This window comes from Falco naumanni, chromosome 2 (genome assembly GCF_017639655.2).
Source record: "Falco naumanni isolate bFalNau1 chromosome 2, bFalNau1.pat, whole genome shotgun sequence".
Taxonomy (NCBI): Eukaryota; Metazoa; Chordata; class Aves; order Falconiformes; family Falconidae; genus Falco; species Falco naumanni.
The window spans coordinates 43,581,528-43,600,776 of NC_054055.1; the positions used below are offsets into that span (position 1 = coordinate 43,581,528).

At 34.6% G+C, this 19,249-nt stretch overlaps 1 protein-coding gene across 2 annotated transcripts in view; it reads right to left on the reverse strand.

Annotated features, from left to right (window-relative positions):
• Window positions 1-19,249, reverse strand: part of KLHL1 (kelch like family member 1) — a 231,707-nt gene that overhangs the window by 120,586 nt on the left and 91,872 nt on the right. For both annotated transcript variants that reach the window (XM_040584265.1, XM_040584266.1), the window contains exon 4: window positions 13,526-13,722. In XM_040584265.1, coding sequence (XP_040440199.1) covers window positions 13,526-13,722 — 197 coding nt within the window. The remainder of the gene's footprint in view (window positions 1-13,525; window positions 13,723-19,249) is intronic.

Consider the following 19,249-nt stretch of genomic DNA (forward strand, 5'->3'; position numbering starts at 1 on the left):
CTAAGTACTATTAAGGGTGTAAGGTAGTAAGAGTTCAATTATAATAGGGAGATGCAGTAACTCAACACCTGCTTATAATACAATTTATTTTTAAGTGTACAAGTTGCAAACAGTGATGAAGAACTTTGCCAGAAAAATCTCCAAATTAAACAACTTTGCTATTGATACTTGGAAAATCCTACTGTTTTTATTTGGAGTCCCCATGAAATTGATGGAGGCAATGAAAACATACCATAAAGAGCAGAAGAAAAGGAGGCAATGAATGAACAGCATACCCGAACAGCTGAAGCTCACATATATTGTCATTTCCAGTAATCCTTATTGACTTCTCTGTATTTTCTGCCTTTCTAGCTTAATTTTTAAGGTTTCAGTTACACAGTCTCTGTGTAACACACAATTACTCGACACAATTATTAAAATGCATTACTACTTAGTAGTAGTAACCAAGAAGTACAACAAGGTGCAATGAAAGTGACCAAGAGGTGCAAGATCCATACAGGCTGTATGGAAAAACAGTAAAGAATGGAAATAAAAAAGGGGAGAAGGAGAAGGAGAAGGAAAAGGTAAAGGAAAAGGAAAAGGAGAAGGAAAAGGAAAATGAAAAGGAAAAGGGAAAAAGGAAAAAGAAAAACAAATAGAAAAGGAAAAAGAAAAAGGAGAAAAAGAAAAAGTAAGGAAAGGGAAAAGCAAAAATGAAAAGGAAAAGGGAAAGGAAAAGAGGAAAGAAAAGGAGGCAGGCAGGAAGAAGGGAGGGCAAGAAGGCAGCAAAGCCGGAAGAGAACGGGAGGGAGAGGAAAGGGGCAGAGGGAAGGTGAAAAGGAGGGAGATGGAGAGGAAGGAAAGAGGAAGGAAGGAGGAGGGAAAGGTGAAAAAAATGGTAGTGTGAAAGACAGGGAAAGGCAAAAAAATACATTATCTAATACATTAGATATAGCTACAATTGTTAGTCTACACTTCTCATTTATTTTACAAGTTGATCATATAAAAATTGCATGTTGAATCTTGTTGGTGCTGCATACATTCTTATTTTTTTTTTCAGAACAAGCTGTACAAAGAAAGCAGATCCAATGCAGTTCAGCTTTTTTAATAAAGATGCAATTGCAACTTTCTAATTTTTAAATAAAAGTACATGGTTCAGAGTATTTTATTTATTTTTTTTAATACTGCCCTCGTTGTGGGTATCACCTATTACAACATCTTCAATACCTTTAAGTCTAAATGAGTTACAAAAATTTAAGAGTTTTCACAGTACATATTTCCATGAAGAAATAAAAAAAGTACTTCTAGTAAGGAAGATTTCTAGTCAACATATGACAGTATGGTATTTCTTAGTGCCAAGAAAAAAAGCATGATGAACAGTTGTCAAGGGGGAGGGGGCAGGCAGAAAGAGCACTAGACAGTGTGATGCTGCAAAGTACAATTTAATAACTGAACCAAAGCAGCGGATAAGCTTTGTCAAGAAAAACTTCACTCTCCCACACACACAACCCACATACAGTTCCAGTTACTGAAGCTGGCCCTAAATGCGAGTTGGCACAGCAGAGCCTGGGGAAATGCAACACGTTTTCCAGCTCAGTGTTGGATGCCTGCACAACAGTATCCCCCCTTCCCCTGCCCTTCTGGTCCCAGTCTCTACTACCAGGGTGTGTGGGGGGGGTGTAGTAGGGTGTCGCACAGGCTGCCAATAAAATCAGTCCATGATGATATTACTTATCTTTCTGGCACTTTCAGGTTTTGTTCTCCTTTGCTGACCCACAGCCTGTACCAAGGCTTATCACACTCTTTGCATCGTATTGTCAGCTGTGGCTCATTCTATTTAGTTACCCAACTCCTTATTAAGGCAAGGCTATGATGTTCCCATGAGGAAAGAAAAAAAAACCCAAAAAAACAACTTTCCTAAAGTTTGCAATACCACAAGAAATGTTCTAAATGTGAATAACAAAATATATTATCAACTGGCATTCACCACAACTTTTAGGCTCTGGATGGAGTAACATGCCAATGAGATGGAAAGACCCAAGTCTTGTCTATCAATAATTAGTATTTTTTTGAAATATATATGGAGCTCTTTCTGCTCCCTTGGCTACAGTTAGGAAGAAATACTTGCAGATTATGTTTTTTCCCAGTATCTCTGTATTATGATTCTCTAATCTGTCACTATTGTACTGAAGGATGCGTGTTGACGGAACACTGTAAAGGTTCTGTTTCTGCTACTGTTTCAGGGGACAGCTGTGCTAACCTTTACTCTGAACTGTTGTCTGAACAGTACCAAAAGCATCAAAAGAGGTATCATTCTCTGAGATGTTATCTTTATTTTTGTATGATTTCAAATTCTTCCCGATTTAGTCAACAAAGAAATGAGCCTTCTGTTTTGCATTATACTGAAAGAGTTACTGTCAGACAGATGGATGTCAGGTTTTCGCTATTATTACAAAAAATTAGCCATCAGGTATGCCTTAACTGTGGAAATGAAAAGCACCATCTCTAAATCAGTAACTCAGTAAATCTTTTTCTTTTGAAAGACAAATCACAGTCTCCTCTTGCCTGACAGCAAATACTCCTTTATATACCACCCAGTGCTTAAGAGATACTTGTATAAATGGAATGTGTTATATATCAAAATCTAATGAAAATAATATTAAAACTAAGTTGTAAGCTTTCAGAATATGCCATTTTGAGGATGTGACCCACTGATAATTGCAGAAAGCAGAGCAATGACTGGAGAAGAGAATCTTGGTTATGAGGTTTCCACAGAGAAAGATTTCTATTGGTCATAAACTTTTCTGTTTACTTTCTCAATCATAGCCTAATGCTTACAATTCATTTTTCTATCGTGTCCCATTCCTCTATCTTCCCTTCTTCTGTTTTCCCTACCAGAGTTCTCCATGTTAGTTTCAGTTCAATCATCCTGTACATTGTTATTTCCTTGTCCCCTCCTACCAGCTAGGTATTCCAGTTAGGCTATCTCCCCTTCTCTGTTATCTGAGAAGCCCACAGAAAGGACTCGTTGGTCTTCTTTCTACACTAAAGAACGTCTATTAAAGCCTAAAGTATGGGGAACAGTAGACAGAAAACCCACTTACAGTTATGTCAGGCTTTCTTGGTACTCCTGAACTGGAACTTCACTACATATTGCATTTTCAGATAATTTAGTCCTCCTCTTCTAATTTTCTAGTACATACACAATCTAAGTACTCTCAAGAGTTTTTTACTTAGTCACTCTTGGTTTCCCTTTAATGAAAACAAAGACTGTTTATTACCGGTACTGCAACATAGCCATCAATCTTGCCAAAGACATGTACACATGTCAGGTATTTGATTTTACACTAGTTTGCAGATTCAAAGGCTTTGAATTTACAGTTACAAAATTCAGCTGTCTTGATTCTCATCTTCACTGTTTTCCATGAATGCCCAGAAAATCCTCTAAATTCACTGTCTTTGGAGTGCTTTTTTAGTGTGATATTTGCAGTTCTGTATGTGCTGACACAGACTCATGCTAACTGATTTTAGGTACCCACCAATGCTTTTTAGGTTCAGCCTGCTTGCCCTGAGCTACCTCTATGGACAGTAATATATTTATGTCTACAGTTCCGTAAGATGAAGCAGGATTTATAAATTGATATATTCTTCACTCCAGAGATTGAGATGTAGATCTGCTGACCTGACAGACAAACCATCACCAGACCCACTGAAGAAAGAAGAGACATATCAAAGTACCCTTAATATGAAATTATATTTCTGCCAGCACTCTGAAGCATAATAAGTATTAGTTCAATGAGATATTAATGTTGCTGCTGAATTTTCAGGTTTCTAGAAACAGAATAAACTTGAAAAACAAATTAAAACCATAGGAACTGTTGAGTCCTGTGTATCGTGTAAAAAGATTACTGAGATGAGAGTGCTACTTTTCATCACAGCACTCTCTAGGAATAATACAGCATTCTGCCATACTAACCTTTTTAATGTGGCATTTAGGCAATAAAATTGAAGCTCCTGATGACAAAGAAGCCATCACATTGTGATTAATGCACTATAGACTATTTGCTTAACTATTTTCCTGTAGATTTCACAGCATTTTACTACCAGCAGTTGTCTTCTCTGTTTCATATTAATTATCTTGTTGTCCATATGCTAGTTCTTGAAATGCTCCTACTTTTGTCTCCTCCTACTGTGTCTTGATGGAGTGGTACTGTAACATGCCATGTCACAGCTGTACTAAGGAGAACTTGTAACAAAGCAGCACACTGTGCTAAGTGCTGATTATTACTTTCAAACAAGAATCTGAAAAATACTATAAGTGTGAAAAGTGATCTACAAAGTACAATTTCTTTTCAAAGAAGAAAAAAAAAGAGAAATTGGAAGCAAGAGTCATAACAATAGCCAGAATAAAAGTTTAGAGTCCTGACCAAAAAAAAAAAAAAAAAAAGAATACTACTGTCATATTTTAAGAAAGTCATACGATCAAGATGAATAAACTAGCTTAAGCTTAGTTTTGTATGTAAAGATCAAATGTTGTGTTTTGGCTGAAAGTAGTAAGAATTTTGGGGCTCTTGTTTGTGTCTGCACTGTTTCAGTCTTTTTTACTTTTGTGTATTGCTAGTATGGCTTTAAAGTGGTAAAATGGAGAAAATTCTAAACTCAAAATATATAATTCCAGCTCAGGTGTAAGTGATCCAGTGAATTCCAAAATGTTTTTCTTTTGTCTCTGCATCTCTGGTTTTATTAGTTATCTAATTTCCTCTGGTTTCTTTGGAATATTTTCAACTTAATTTTACTGGGCCAAAGGATGCAGGAGAGAAAAAGGTCTTAAAAAAAATCAAAACAGTTGAAATGTAAAAACAACAACTTTAACAATCAGAATTTAAAAATACAAGTGAAAGTATCTGATTTTTTTAATCATTTTTTTAAGAGAGTCTGGTTCCAATTCTCTCTCCCCCTGAAAAACATGTTCAGTGGGTTACTATGTCCACTTTAGTCATAGGTATATGGAGTCATTTTATGTTCCAATTAAATAACACTGATCCCCCCCAGCACGTCCCGAGATAATTTCTTGCACATACTTAATTTCTCTTAAATTTGAGTCAAAAATCTCAGAAACTTAAAACAGATCTTGCAACACCAATTCACTTTTAAAAGTGCATGTAATGTGCATTAAAACCAATATTCTCATTACACTAGAGTAGCTGCAACATTTCCAGTTGAGTAAATAATTTTTTCCAAGTTAAAAAACTAAATAAATACTGCTATGAATGGAAGTGTCCTATTTAAAAAGTTTTTTCCTTAAAGTATTTTCCTCAAAACTATTCCTTTCTTTTCCCTCCAAGTATTAAGAACATAATATATTGAAATTTTAGACAAACAAATGTTCAGCTGTGTGAATAACAATGATGTCACCTTCCGGTGTGTGACACATTCTCTTCCATAGTTGCTTGAGTATTGTAATCTATCACAACATACTCTTAGGTGGCTGGACAGATGTTTAAATAGGGCTTTTGAAGAAGCAATGATAAAACAGAAAAAAAAAACCAAATGAAAAAAGGTTCTATTGCTGTCTGGAGTCACTCCAGTTTTCTATGAACACTATCTGTCCTATGAAAAAAATCTTAAGAGAGCATCCATTAAGTGTAAGATGCCATAAAGTCTGAACATAGCCTGCACAAGTCTTGCACATTTGTATTTGCTATTTACAGTGCAAGTAGGCATGTTGTACAATAATATATTTTGGAAATGTTTGCCTGACAGAACATAAGAAACAGAAAATTGCAGAATGCTTCAAAATTTCTGTGTGTTACTGCTAACTTGTCAACATGCTACCAATACTTTTGCTAACAAAAGTCAATTAAATGTTAGCTCCAGTAATCCCATCTGTTGCACATTGATTAAAAAATAAAATTAAAAAAAAAATAGAAATAGCTGAACTTTTGCTTCATGTTTCCCTGGTTACACAGCTGATATCTAAGACCACTGAAAATGTACAGGAGATACATTTAATAGCTTCAAAGAATAATTTTGGTTCAGTGACCTCTGGAGGTCATCTAGCCAAACTTCCTCCTCAGTACACATCTAAGCCAAGTTACTCAGCAACACTTTCAGTCAAGTCCTGGATAACTCCATGAACAGATCCCAAAAACTGCACTGGGTTTTGCTTTTCTAGTATTCAACTACCCCATGTTGATGCACTGAGTAGAAGGATGGCCATAAGTAAAATTTCCATGACCAGAAGAACATTTATGAATAAAGTGGTTGATGGATCCAAGTCTCTCCTGTACTGAGAAACACCAAAGTAGACACAGCACTTCATATGTGGTATCATGGGTGCCAAACAGGGAAGGATCAGGATCACCTCCTTCAGTTTGCTTATTCACACTAATACCTCCCAGGATGTTGTTTGCCTTCTTGCTGCTAGGGTACATTGCTGGTTTACATTCAACTTGGTGTCTTTCTGGACCCCCCAGGTCCTTTTCTGCAGAGCTGCTTCCTCGACAGTCACTCCTCAGCCTGTACTACTGCATCTAGTTATTTGTCCTCAGTTCACAGGACTTCATGTTTCCCTTTGCTGAACTTTGTGTTCTTGTTAGCCCATTTTTCCAGCCTGCCCTCTAAATAGCAGCCTTCTCCTCAAACACATTGATCAGCTCCCCCTGCAAGTTGGGCAATATCTGCAAACTCACTGGGAGAGAACTCCATGCTATCATCTAGAGCATTAATAAAGTTCTTAAACTGTATTGGACCCTGAAGTGATCCCTGAGGAATGTCACTATTTATCGGTCACCAGCTGGACTTTTCACTACAGATCACCACTCTGTGTCTGTCTGTCCAGTCAGCTTTCCAGCCATCTCATTTTCTATCTATCCATATGTCACCAATGTGGTGATAAGGAGGTCAAACCAAAACACGATATGAAGTTAACAAAGCTGATATCTGGTCAGTATCTATTGACCAGTATCTATTCAGATGGTTTAAATAGAAAGCCAGCTGATGAGCAGGTATATAAATCATGTTAAACAGCATATGCTAAAGAACTGTTAAAATTACAGTACTAGATCGTTTGCTTGCTTCAGTTGTTATCTGACCTTAATTAAAGCCGTATTAACACTGAAATAAACCACTGATGTCTGAATGTACAACCACAACTCATTAATGACTGTCATCACCATCTATCAATATCTCAATAATATTTTTCTTAATTTGATATGGAATATTGTTACAATATTTTAACATGCTTCAGGATGAGCTGTTATAAATGGAACTGGATAGAAAAGTTTTATAAGTCACTCCTTCTCCACTCCACCCCACCAAGTTTTAACTGTGAAATTCTATGACTTAGAAAATAAACATAACTAATAGCATGATTACTGAAGCTCTTCACCATAAAAGATAATTTAAAAATTTGCATAAGTCACTTCTCATAAATGAAATAGTTGCTCCATCTGCAGTATAATCAGAATTCTCAGTAAGTTAAAGGGTCTACAGAGTCAGTACATGTCACTGAGATTGCTTACACACTTATAATTAAGTTTGAATAATGTTTTGCTGTGCTGGGACTAATGACCCTTGCAGTGTGAAGCACAGAACTGTGTCTATGAGGGACTAAACACCTTCTAGCACTTCACTCAAAGGCACTCGCAAACATTCTGCAACTCCTGGGCTTGGAACTGCAACATATGTTAGGTTCCTTTATATAGCTAACATTTTGACTGGGTTAGAGACACATCAATCACTTTATGCATAAATGTTCTTCTGGTAATGGAAATTTTACTTATGGCCATCCTCCTACTCAGTGCATCAAAGTAATTTGAAGATTTTCCAAGTTTTTGTTTAGCAACTCATCTTGGAATATGGTAAATAAAAATGTGGAACAAGCTCTATAATCTTAATACTAAAACTGTGATTTCAAGACTGCAGAATGATCACCAAGGTTTAAGTAAAGTTTCCTGAGAGGTAAAGCACTGAAATTAAATAGTTGTATCTATGAGTATTTCAGTTTTCCATTTGAAACAAATTGGGCTTCAGTTAAATGGCAGGATACTGAGATGAAGAAACTGGTAGTATAACTTGGAATGTCATATTCTGAATTACTAAACATTACCTATAAATCATAATACAAGCAGAACCATGTTCTTTACTGGGAGAGAGAAAGCAAACTACAGTTGTATTCAAAACCTTAAAAGTATGAATAAAATTTTTAAGAATTTCCCATGTTTTAAAACCAAACTGCAATTATCTTTTCAAGGAAAAATGCAACATAGTTTTCTTCTCTCAATGTTTACTAATGTAGAAAAGTAGTTGTTATTAGAAGGTTTAATGATATATCAAGACCACAGAGTTCTTAAACTGGCATGGTCTATTACAATCTTTCAGAAGTAAATATGTAATACTTCCAAATAAAGTATATTATAAAAAGTAACATACTCTAAAAATAATTGCATCCCAGCAAGCTTGCCATCACAGTTTGGAATTAAGACTGGAATTACAAAGAAACAGGTAAGACCATACACTATGACTCTAATTTCTGGAAAGTATGACAAGCTGATACACTGCTGACTTCAGAGGTTAGCTTCCCTATATATGAAACCCTGATAACTAGAATAATAAAGGACTTCCACTAAAAATGCTTGTTAGAAGATTGCATCTGCATAATGATAAGTTCCATTTTGCTGCTTTTTTGGGGGGGAGTTTTTTAGAAGACATTACATATCCATTTCACTGTACTATCGTACAACTGACAATAAATTAGGAATTTAAAGTTATCAGACATATGGCTTTGCATATTGAAAATTTATAAGTTTACAAGCTAGTAAAAGCCCAGATTGTAATTAAGTACAGAAGTCTCAAATCAAAAGGGACAAGGGTATTTCTGCTTCCATTTAAATTAGCTGATTCATTTAAAAAAAAAAAAAAACAAACAACAACCAAAAAACATCAAAACAAAACCCAACAAACACAAACCAGCGAAACAAACAACAAACCTGAAAAATCACACCATAAAACATTGCCAGGGCAATTTCGTACCTCAGAAACAAGCTAACCCACATTAAATCTGATATGCCTAAAAAAAAAGAAACCAAGGAAACTTTTGCTCTTATTTTTAAACTCTTGTTTCTAATATTTTAATTTAAAATGTTGCTATCCAAGTTCCATTTATAAGAAGTACTGGGAATGCAAACATAGAAATCTCCAACTTTTTACAAAGTCTGCCTTCCTCTCTTTGCCCACTAACCTCATAACTTGTTATTTGGCCAGTGCATTTTCTAAAGATTTTTCAAATGTTCTTATGTTTTGCTTCACGGCTTTTCTGATGTTCATTTCCTCACTGCCTCTCATCCTCCATGCATACAATTTATTTTCTTCGCTTAGACTCTGCATTTCAAAACAACAATTTGATATTTGACACTGCAGACTAAGTATCTCAGTAAATACCAGGGATATTACACCCCTGTTCATGGAAATGGGTATGTACCTCTACAGTTCATGAATTTTACTTCTATTAGAAGCTTTCTCCATGCTCAGCAATGACCCTGTGTTTTGAAAAAAAGTTGGTCACATTTGAATTAAGTCTGGACATACTTCTGTCAATTATGCAAATAAAAAATTCGTATTCATGGATTCCACAGATTTCATAATTGAGGGAAATTAAAGTTATTTAATGTGACAGAAAACATGTGTTGGAAACGACATAACTCCTGAAGTCAACAGTATTCTAAAATTCATTGGTCTGCTCTTTAGCACCTATTTCTTCTTCAATATAAAAAATATCCAAGATCAAATGTCTTGCCCTCATAACACATTATGTAGAAGCGCAAAGCAAGCTGATTTGTATATATATAGAGAGATTATTTATGTTTGATGAACAACAGTGTAATTTAGAACCTGTAAATACCAAGTCTGAAACTAGGCAAGGAAATTGCTTTTGAAAAATGAAAATTAAAACATGTATGGAAATTCAATGAAGCAAAGCATTTTCATGAAAATTAAATGATTTTCATTAAAATGCTATTGTGAAAACAACTGTGAATGACTTTCTACTTAAAACTAAATGGTGGAGGAAAGCTGTAAGACATTTACCAGGTACAAGGCAGTCAGAGAGTTATCCTAATGTTCCAGCACTTCAAACAAGTACCTCAACTAAGGGGACAGAGAATGAGTAGTATTTATATATTTAGCTATCTATCTATCTATTTATTTATTTATTAGGAATCAATTAATAATCAATGTAACCCATGTAATTAACTAAAAAGCAAAATTATTCCAAGATGAAATTTAACTTGAGTCATAGCTCAAGATTATTAGACACTCTATAGCATATGCCATGTCTACAAATTAATTTTTGCAAGATACTTGAAAAAATTTGTCTTGCTCCTCATTCCTGTAGAGTTACTGGGGTTTTTTTAAGTTTTTTATCTCAAAAAACTTTATGGTACAGCACTATTCTTTTGGGTCAGGCCTAGCTGTATTTCTCTATAGCATTATGGTTAGTAGAATAAGAATTATTAATTTTGGTTTTGACAATTTTTGGCTACAATATTTAAGAGACATACAGTGGAGTAAAAAATAGTTTTTTTGAGCCTAATGTAGAGTAGATACTTTTGTAGATGTAAGAATAAGATGAAAGGTATACAATTTCTGTCATTACCATCACTTTTTCTTTACTTTGTATCAATTCAGTTTAGATTTGTTATTTGTACTCTACTAAAAAAAATATTATGACAATTAGCATTCTAGAACTAGTTATTCAGACAGTCAGCTATAATCCTCTGTTCACTGAACTGATATATTATTAACCTTCTCTGGCACTATAGTGCTAAATATCCAGAAAGAGACTCAATATTTCTAAGGATTTGAAAAAAACATAGAAAAAAATGATAATATTATTTCTCTCTTCAAAAGCTGTTAGAGTTCTCTCAAACCTTTCCCTCCCCCACAAGTTTTGTCCCAGTATGTCCTTTTCATTTATCAGAGGTTAATTCTTTTAAATTTCCACTGTTTATATGATTAGTAATTTAAGTAAATTTTTAAGAAAATAAGCTAAGGAAAATTCTCTTCACCTGTTTAATGTTTCATATTTTCATGGAGAAAAATTATTTTTCTCTAGAAAGCAGAAACACCCAAACTTTGAAAGCTGCATCCACTAATCCATTACTCTGCCTTCATATCAGAAACTTCTTAAGCTATTTATTTTCTATAGCTTTCAAAGAATGGTGAATTTTTAGGAGCAAACAATGACATAAAATGACAGAGTTAAGGAAGTACTATTACTACCTATGCACAACAAACAAGCTTTTGAAATGACACCTTGGAAGAGGATTCACAGAGCCAGAATCTGAAATACATCACTTCCAACTCTAAAAGAAAGCACCCTGATAGGCTTTAAAGACAGGACCTCAAAGTTATCTTGAAAGCATGAGAACTTTTTAAAATTAAGGATTTCCCCATGCTTTTTTTACAGAGAGCTTCCCCTCAAATCTTCTGCATAGGATCGGCATGGATTGTTAAGAAACCCCCCCCTTGCCCTACATTGCATTTGCTCTCATCACAGTTCATACTATTTCTCTGGAGACTGAAGATAAAAATAATGTTTTCTGTCACCTTGGAGACTATGCATCTGCTCTTTACTCTGCTCATTGCTTTCCTACCCTTTCTTCACATGGCAACGTCTGTTTGCTGTTCCTCTAACACACTCTCCAGAGCATCTTCCTTGCACTGTAGAAGTTTTTCCCAGTTATGCACATGTGTAGAAGAAATAAACACTTTTCTTTTACATAGATTCCCTCTGAATCAGTTTTGTACTCAGACAGGCAAGACACCCTTCCCCCACTCACAACTGATCATCCACACCCTTGAACACAAAACAGTAAATGAAATAGATACGAGATTTTTCATAATGCCTATGAAACTATCATGCACTATGAAGCTTAACTTTTAGGATTATGTTTTCACTGGCTTGGAAGTCTAATCATGTACAGAAAACATATTGTAATTGCATAACTGAATAGATGTGATTATTTGTCTTTGTAGCAAAGAGAAAGTGTGACTATCATGCATGCTTGCAAATGTACATATAATTACATCAGAGCTTGCTTAATTACAATTGACTTCCTTTCTGATCTACCAGCCTTTGTTGGTGATCTGCCTATTACACGTAATTAAGGTTTTAGATGTGACCATTAAAAACAATAGTAGATAATATAATACACCTAATATCCTAAAAATGCGAACATATCTTTGTGAACTTCGTGATACATAAGATATGTATCAGTCACAAGTCTTCAAATGTACAATAATGAGCAATATATTCACCCAAAAAATATTTCCATAAATTGTTTTAAGAATCAGGGGATTTTTTTTTTTTTAATCAAGGGTTTGCTTTATTAGGGTTTTTTACTTTTTTTCTTTATTCATTATATTGCTTTTCACTCATAAAGAAGTGAAAATATCAAAGTAATACATAATTTTTTTAAAAAAAAAAGGTTGAATTTTTTTAACCTAAACCTGTTCAATTCTAATGTAATCTCATTCTAAGGTAGATCATATAAATGTTGTTCTAACAGCTTATTACTCTCCACTGACAGATGAAAGTTAAAATTACTATCTTGGACCTGGAAATCTATGTTTTAGATACCTAAATACAGAGATAATTAAAACCAGCCACAGAACAAGCTCCATAAACGTAAAATGGGTATAACTACCTGAGCTGCAGTGATAAGATAAATGCAGTTAAACCTGTAAATTACAACATGGTAGTAGTCACAGAAAAGAATAAATAAAATAAAGACATAACTGCTGCAGAAGCAAAGCAGATTCATTGAATCCTGTTCTATTACTTCAATAATAATTTTAATATAGACCTTAAGGGACCATTATTTCTCAGAAATTACATATAATCTACTCTTTATGTAAGTTTAACTTCATGAGCCAGATGTTTTTAATTTTGTGAAACTATGAAGAATCAAATGGCTATTGATTATGAATTAATTTCTGAATAAGTAGTATATTTTTGCTTCATTGATTCTGAATAATTTTTAATGTTAATGCCATGTCTGTTCTGTCAGATGTAACTGAAAAATTCAAATAGTGTCCAATAAAATTATTTGTCTTCAAATTTCTGTCTTAATGTACATCACAGATGAATAAAAGGAGCGATAATTCTTGACAAAAATACACCCCAAAGCTTCCCTTGATATTGTTCCTGTGCAGAACAATGACCATTACAAAGCTGCCTTAAGGCTAAACAAAAAGGAACAATTATTTCAAAGTATTCTAAGGACTTACAAATACTTTTGCTATGCTTGCCTGTACGTGAACATGCATCTAATTAAGGCACATACTGTTCTTACTCAGCAGAGAGTGCATTCTTCATAGCAGGCCAATTCTCATAACTCCTACAGTTTCAAAAGGAACATGTACTAAATAAAGTTCCATAAAAGTACAGAATGACTTCAAGCCAAAACCTAACAAGATACTTTTACTTACAGAAGATACAAAGGATTCACAAGATCATCATTTTGATATTCTAAAACTGTCTTACCATGGTATAGTTGTGAGCCACCTTCATAAGCTCTGTGCATCCTTGGGCATCAGCAAATGCTCTTATTCCCAAACAGTTGGATGGGTGCAAAAGCTTCATTAGAAAATGGCAGCAAACCTCTACTACTTGTGGGAGCTGGAGGAGGCAGGCAGCTGCTAGAAGGTTTTCAATAGTGTCTTCTTTCAACTCTAAGCAGCCTAAAAAAAAAGGATCAATAACACATGCAAACTTATTTACTTGGTATTTACAAAACATGCAGTATCAAAAGACCTTTTACAAATAATCCTGGCTCTATATAAATAATCTACAGAAACAGTGAATAGGAGGATTAGGGTTTCTGACTGGACACCTCAGTGACCTGAATATTACAGTATTAGAAATATTTCTTTTTAAATTACTATTAATTCAGCCATATAATAGGGATATAAAGGGAGACTGTAAAGTGCGGAAAGGAAGAGAAGAATTAGGAATACTGCTTTTGTTTCTATAATGAGGCTAAAATCTGAGTAAGTATCTGGATATCAACCAGGCTGTGTGTTCTGAGGCTTTTTTATTGGATTTATATTTTTTTCCATTGAAAATGGTGATAAAACTTGCATTATCTTCAGTGGTACAGAGCAAAAGTCACTGCCATTTACCTCCCTGAAATAACTGCCTAACATAGTATAACTAGAACCACTAAAATATCTTCAGCATAGGGCTTAAAATCTTCAAACTTCATGTTGCTTATTTGTAATGTGACTTTGGGATTAGTTTTAGCTGAGTAATATATGTTAGGCCTCTCATAGCTTATAGTTCTTCTAAAAGACTTTATATTAGCTAAAAGAACATACATCAATGCATCAATGCATAATATTTATCTTCCATATTGCACTTAATTTTGTAATTTAACATGCCATTACCGTTATCTTGCAGACTGATACACTTTTTAATGAATAAAAGGTAAACCAGAATACAATAAAACTTATAAAAATAATTTCTTTTAGTGAGGAATAAGCATTATTCTTGTCATCATTTTTTTTTATATTAGTATCTCTTATAAATCTCTCACATTAACAACTTCAGAAACTATAAACTAGAGATCACAAGGATGTGTTAGAGAACCAGAAAAAAAAAAAGGGAAATTAAAATGTATAAATATAATATAAATTGTAAGAACCTAACACTCCTGATTTTATTTTGCTGTGCTTGGAAAAATAATTTCAAACTATAAAAGGATTAAGTGTATATTGATCTTTCTGTTCAGAGCAATATTGTTCAACAGTTAGATAAGCTCACTCTTTCCCACAAAAATTTTGTATTCATTGTTACATGAAAAGAAATCTACAAATCTTAATCATTCTGTCACATGGCACTAAGGAGTTCTAAAATCCTCAACTTCAAAACAGAATGCCATTGAAAAGAAAAGCTGTTTTATATTGTAATACCAAACCCAAAATACAATAAAAGTAACACTGAAGATCTGACCTTTTCTCCTTTCACTCTATTTGGAGCTTTTAAGGTAAGATGGAAACTGGGAAGTTATACTGTACTAGATTTGTTTATAATACATCCTTTTGCAAAGGCTAGGTCATCAGATCAGGTACACAGCATAATTTCAGTGGTTTTCCTCTGCTTATTTTTTTGCTTCTGTTAATGTCACATTAGTTTCTCATTATGTTATCTGACTTTTTCTCATCATCTCCATCCACCACACATTTACGTGATGTGGTCAGAAGGCACACGCAGCAGCTGATTCTCGGCTGACCCATGTATTTACCAATGACACTCCCACATTTGTTGCATGCTTGCAGGTAATGACTGGCTCAACACCCTATTCATTATCTAGAATTATAGCTCCACTGTATCATGTGAAAGCTATCAAAAGATAGCTGTTTTCAGGTTAAACCTGATTATCCCAGTACCAGAAGGGAAAGAAATCAAAATGTGCAAAACAGCTGTGAAACACAGATGGACTCAGAAATGTGCTGATGGAAAGAAAATTAGAAAAATCAAGTTTTAAATGTCTGTTTCTTAGACACTATGTTTTTCAACAATGAGCTCAGAGAAGTCTCTGTCCCTAAAAGCTGTCCCAGATAACTTTCGCAGAATGATGCAAGTATTAAAAAAAACACCAGCCTTTATGAAGAAAGGTAGCAGTATCGCGGTTGGCTTTTTATCGCTAAATGTTGCCTTAGAAGTACACAAAGGCAACAGATGAAACCACATCAATCTATTTATTTTCAAATTGAAGATATTTTCCATAACTTTAAGGAAAATTACTACTGGTAGGGTACTGGTTGGGAACTCGTAGGATTAAAATAAGTTTAAGTCAAAAAAATTATCTGCTTTATAAATTAGACATTTTTTTATGTAACCAACATGACCATTTCTACCTTAAATACTAATTGAGGGAGTAAACATACAATGGCTTCTGGGATACCTGAGGATATAAATACATTATAGCTGAACTTATTTTTAACTAATTCAGAAACACTTATTTACTACTTAATATATCTAGGATAAGAGCTAGAAAATTACACTTAGTTTGAATTAGGTGTTTACTCTTTCAGTACTGCATTATACTGCCATACTGCCCTTTTTCTTTGGTTTTTTGGGGTTTTTTTGTTTGTTTTGTTTTCGGTTTTTTTCCATGCACAAACATGGTAAGAAGAGGGGGCTCTCTAGGATCTTGTTTTTATAAAACATAAGCTTCAGTGAGTAAGTATCTATTCCATCTAAATGCCTTCCAAGTCTTACTTTTCTTCATTTTTAATCATCAAGACACCTTTGTAAATTTGGTCACAAGGGCTGTATTCACTTTTTCAGAACAGTGCTATGACATGTTCATGCAAATTCCTCTTAGATATCAACTGTTTAGGATGATGAGAGTTTAGGAAAAAGCTGTTAAGAAGAGGCTCAGTGTATACACTGTCAACTCTTCAGACAGTTTCATATTGACAATCAGAAGATCTAAGCATCTATTTAAAAATCTTTAATAGGCTATTCAGGGGGGCATTAATATTACTGCTTCTTCAATTCACCTCTGCCTCACATTTTTATGCAATAAGGAGCTTGTAGAATTACTTAAATCTGAGCAAAAAAAATTAACCAAAGCTTAAAAATCTCATTTTGTATTACATTAAGATTAAAAAAAATACGAGAAAAAACAATCAAAAGAACTTTAATGGATTCTAATTATTATTCTAAATTATAGTTCTATTTGTGACAAATTTTATGTGCATTGCTTATACAGAAATTAAAATGCCTGTCTTTAGGATGCATTCTTGTAATGAATATATAAAATTTATTATTTCATTGCCAAGTGTGAAGTAGAGATTATATATAAAAATTCCTTGATACCTCTATTCTTTTGCTAAACCTTTCTCCAAGTTAAGGAACAGTTTGGGGATTTATTTATGTATTTATTTATTATATCTTTCCTTTTGCTTTTATTTTTATTTCTACTCCTTAGGCTACACTGTTACAACTAATTTTCAGTATAGGGAATCATGGCATCTTCGACCGCCTTTGCATGATGTTAATAAGGTCAGTGCGTGTCACAGGAATCAGCCTCCCACAGCTATTGCCCAGCAGGTATCAACACAAATATGGTGGGACCACTCAGCAGGTACGGCTCACTTGCTCTGTGCGTAAGCGACATATTTTAACCCAGATACTTAACACATGGTCATATCATTTTACCTCATGTGCACAGTAAATTTTTTTCTCTCCTGTAATTACACATTTATCCATTCATAGCAAGACTTCAAAATTCCTAAAACAGCTGGGAATAAGGGTGTACCAGTGAAGTCATGGAAAGTGTCAAGGAATTAGAAACAAAGGCTAGAACTAATACCTTTTAATAAGGTATTTACCTTTTTAACGTTTCTACTGCATGTGCCTTGACCAGTTGTGCTGCAGTTTTTAAGAGTTTCTGAATGAAATTATTTCCATAGGCTAACCTGTCATAGGAATGCACTATGGAAATCTATATTAGGTCTCCATTTTTAAAAATAAAGGCAGTAAATGGTATCAAGATAATATTTATTTAGATTTTGCATAGTAGATAATTGCTTACATTATGGTTACAAGAAGAAATTGCTGCTCTGAAACAGCATCAAGTTCCAGTGAAGACCAGAAAAAATCTTATTAAAAAGGTGTTATGCTTCACATTGCTATAATAGACTTTTTTTGGCATTGCTTATCATTAAAATTACCAAATCTTAGGTATCTGCCAGGCAGCCACTGTGGCAGTGTGCTCCTCCTCACTGCCCTCCTCTCCTGCTTAAGCCATAAGCACCAGTGGGAGCTGTGATGGCTTCAGCCAGCTTACTCTGTATATTGGGGGATGGATGGTAACATGGTGGCCAAGGGCTGTCTGGAACAGGTCATCTTGTTGGTATGCAAATATCACTGGAAGTCAATCACCTTACTTTACAAAACTGTGGACAGCCCAGGGCCTGTTGAGCTTTCCTGTACACCAGGATCTCACCTCAAGTAGGGACGCCTCTCAAGGTTAGTCCTTAAGGTTGAGAGATTCCTTAATGCAATGGATTCTTCATAAGTGATTAACAGCACACTAAATTTGGAAATTTTTGCTAATACAAAGGATTGATCGTGCACATACAATCCTTTAGATGTAAACTGTTGACCAAGTCTGGGACTAGGATTGGATCCAGCCACACCTATACTTCTCTCTGAAAAGTAATTTAGAAAGCAAGGGGGTTCTGCCTGAACCTCATGACTCAACGGCAGGGTCTCCCTGACAGTTTTGTCTGGCCCTGTCCTCAGTGTGGTAAGTAATCAAGAGTACTTTGCCATTGAATCTTGTTAAACCACTGACACATTTAGCACTGAAATTTGTTAACTCACCGTTTTGCTTCTCTCTTATGAATGAAGTGTATGACTTCATCCACAACAACCACCTCAGCTAATCATCTGAGATCTCCTTTCACAGTAAATGGGGAGAAGCAGGACGCGTTACAGCAGTTTTTATCTGCCCTGTTTAAGTCATCTACTTTAGAATGAGATTCTTTCCCTAAGAGTGGCTATTTCTTGCTTTAACTATAAAAAAAAGCACCTTCATTTGACTTACTGAGACACTGTTGATATTTATATCTGCTGATACAAATTCAGTTCATCTGCTCCCAAACACACAGTACTGGAATCATCGGAATCATCAGGTATCAGGTGATGAAATGTCTGGAAATGCTCTACAACCTTTAAAAACTCTTTGGGTCCAATGCTGATCACTCTGTTACTGTCAACTCCTGGTAATGACATAATGTGTATAATCACCTTTTATGTCCATCCATGAATAGCAGTCAATGAAGAATGCAATAAAAAGTATCTTCCCTGTAGCAGAACATCTTCTAGTCTCCAGATGATTTCTCAAGTGTATGTTAAAGTTTTGATTTTAACCTATGCCTTAAAAGATGAATTCAACATTGTATCATCTCCCACAATTTTCATAAAGGTGAAGTTGTTTTCATAAAAGAAAACATGACAGAGCATATTAATTTTGGAGAAGTTTCTCCTGATCAAACTCTGCTTTATTTTCTGTTACTTAATTGCTGCAGATCATGGTCATCAGCTGCAAGTGACAGAGACAGGCACTCAATGGTTGGTTTTGTTAATTTCCTTACGGTCTGGCATTTAGCATCAGTAAAAATTCATAAAGCTCATTTTTTTTCTGTAGATACTCAAATAAACAAATAAATACTACCCCAAAAGGGACTAGTT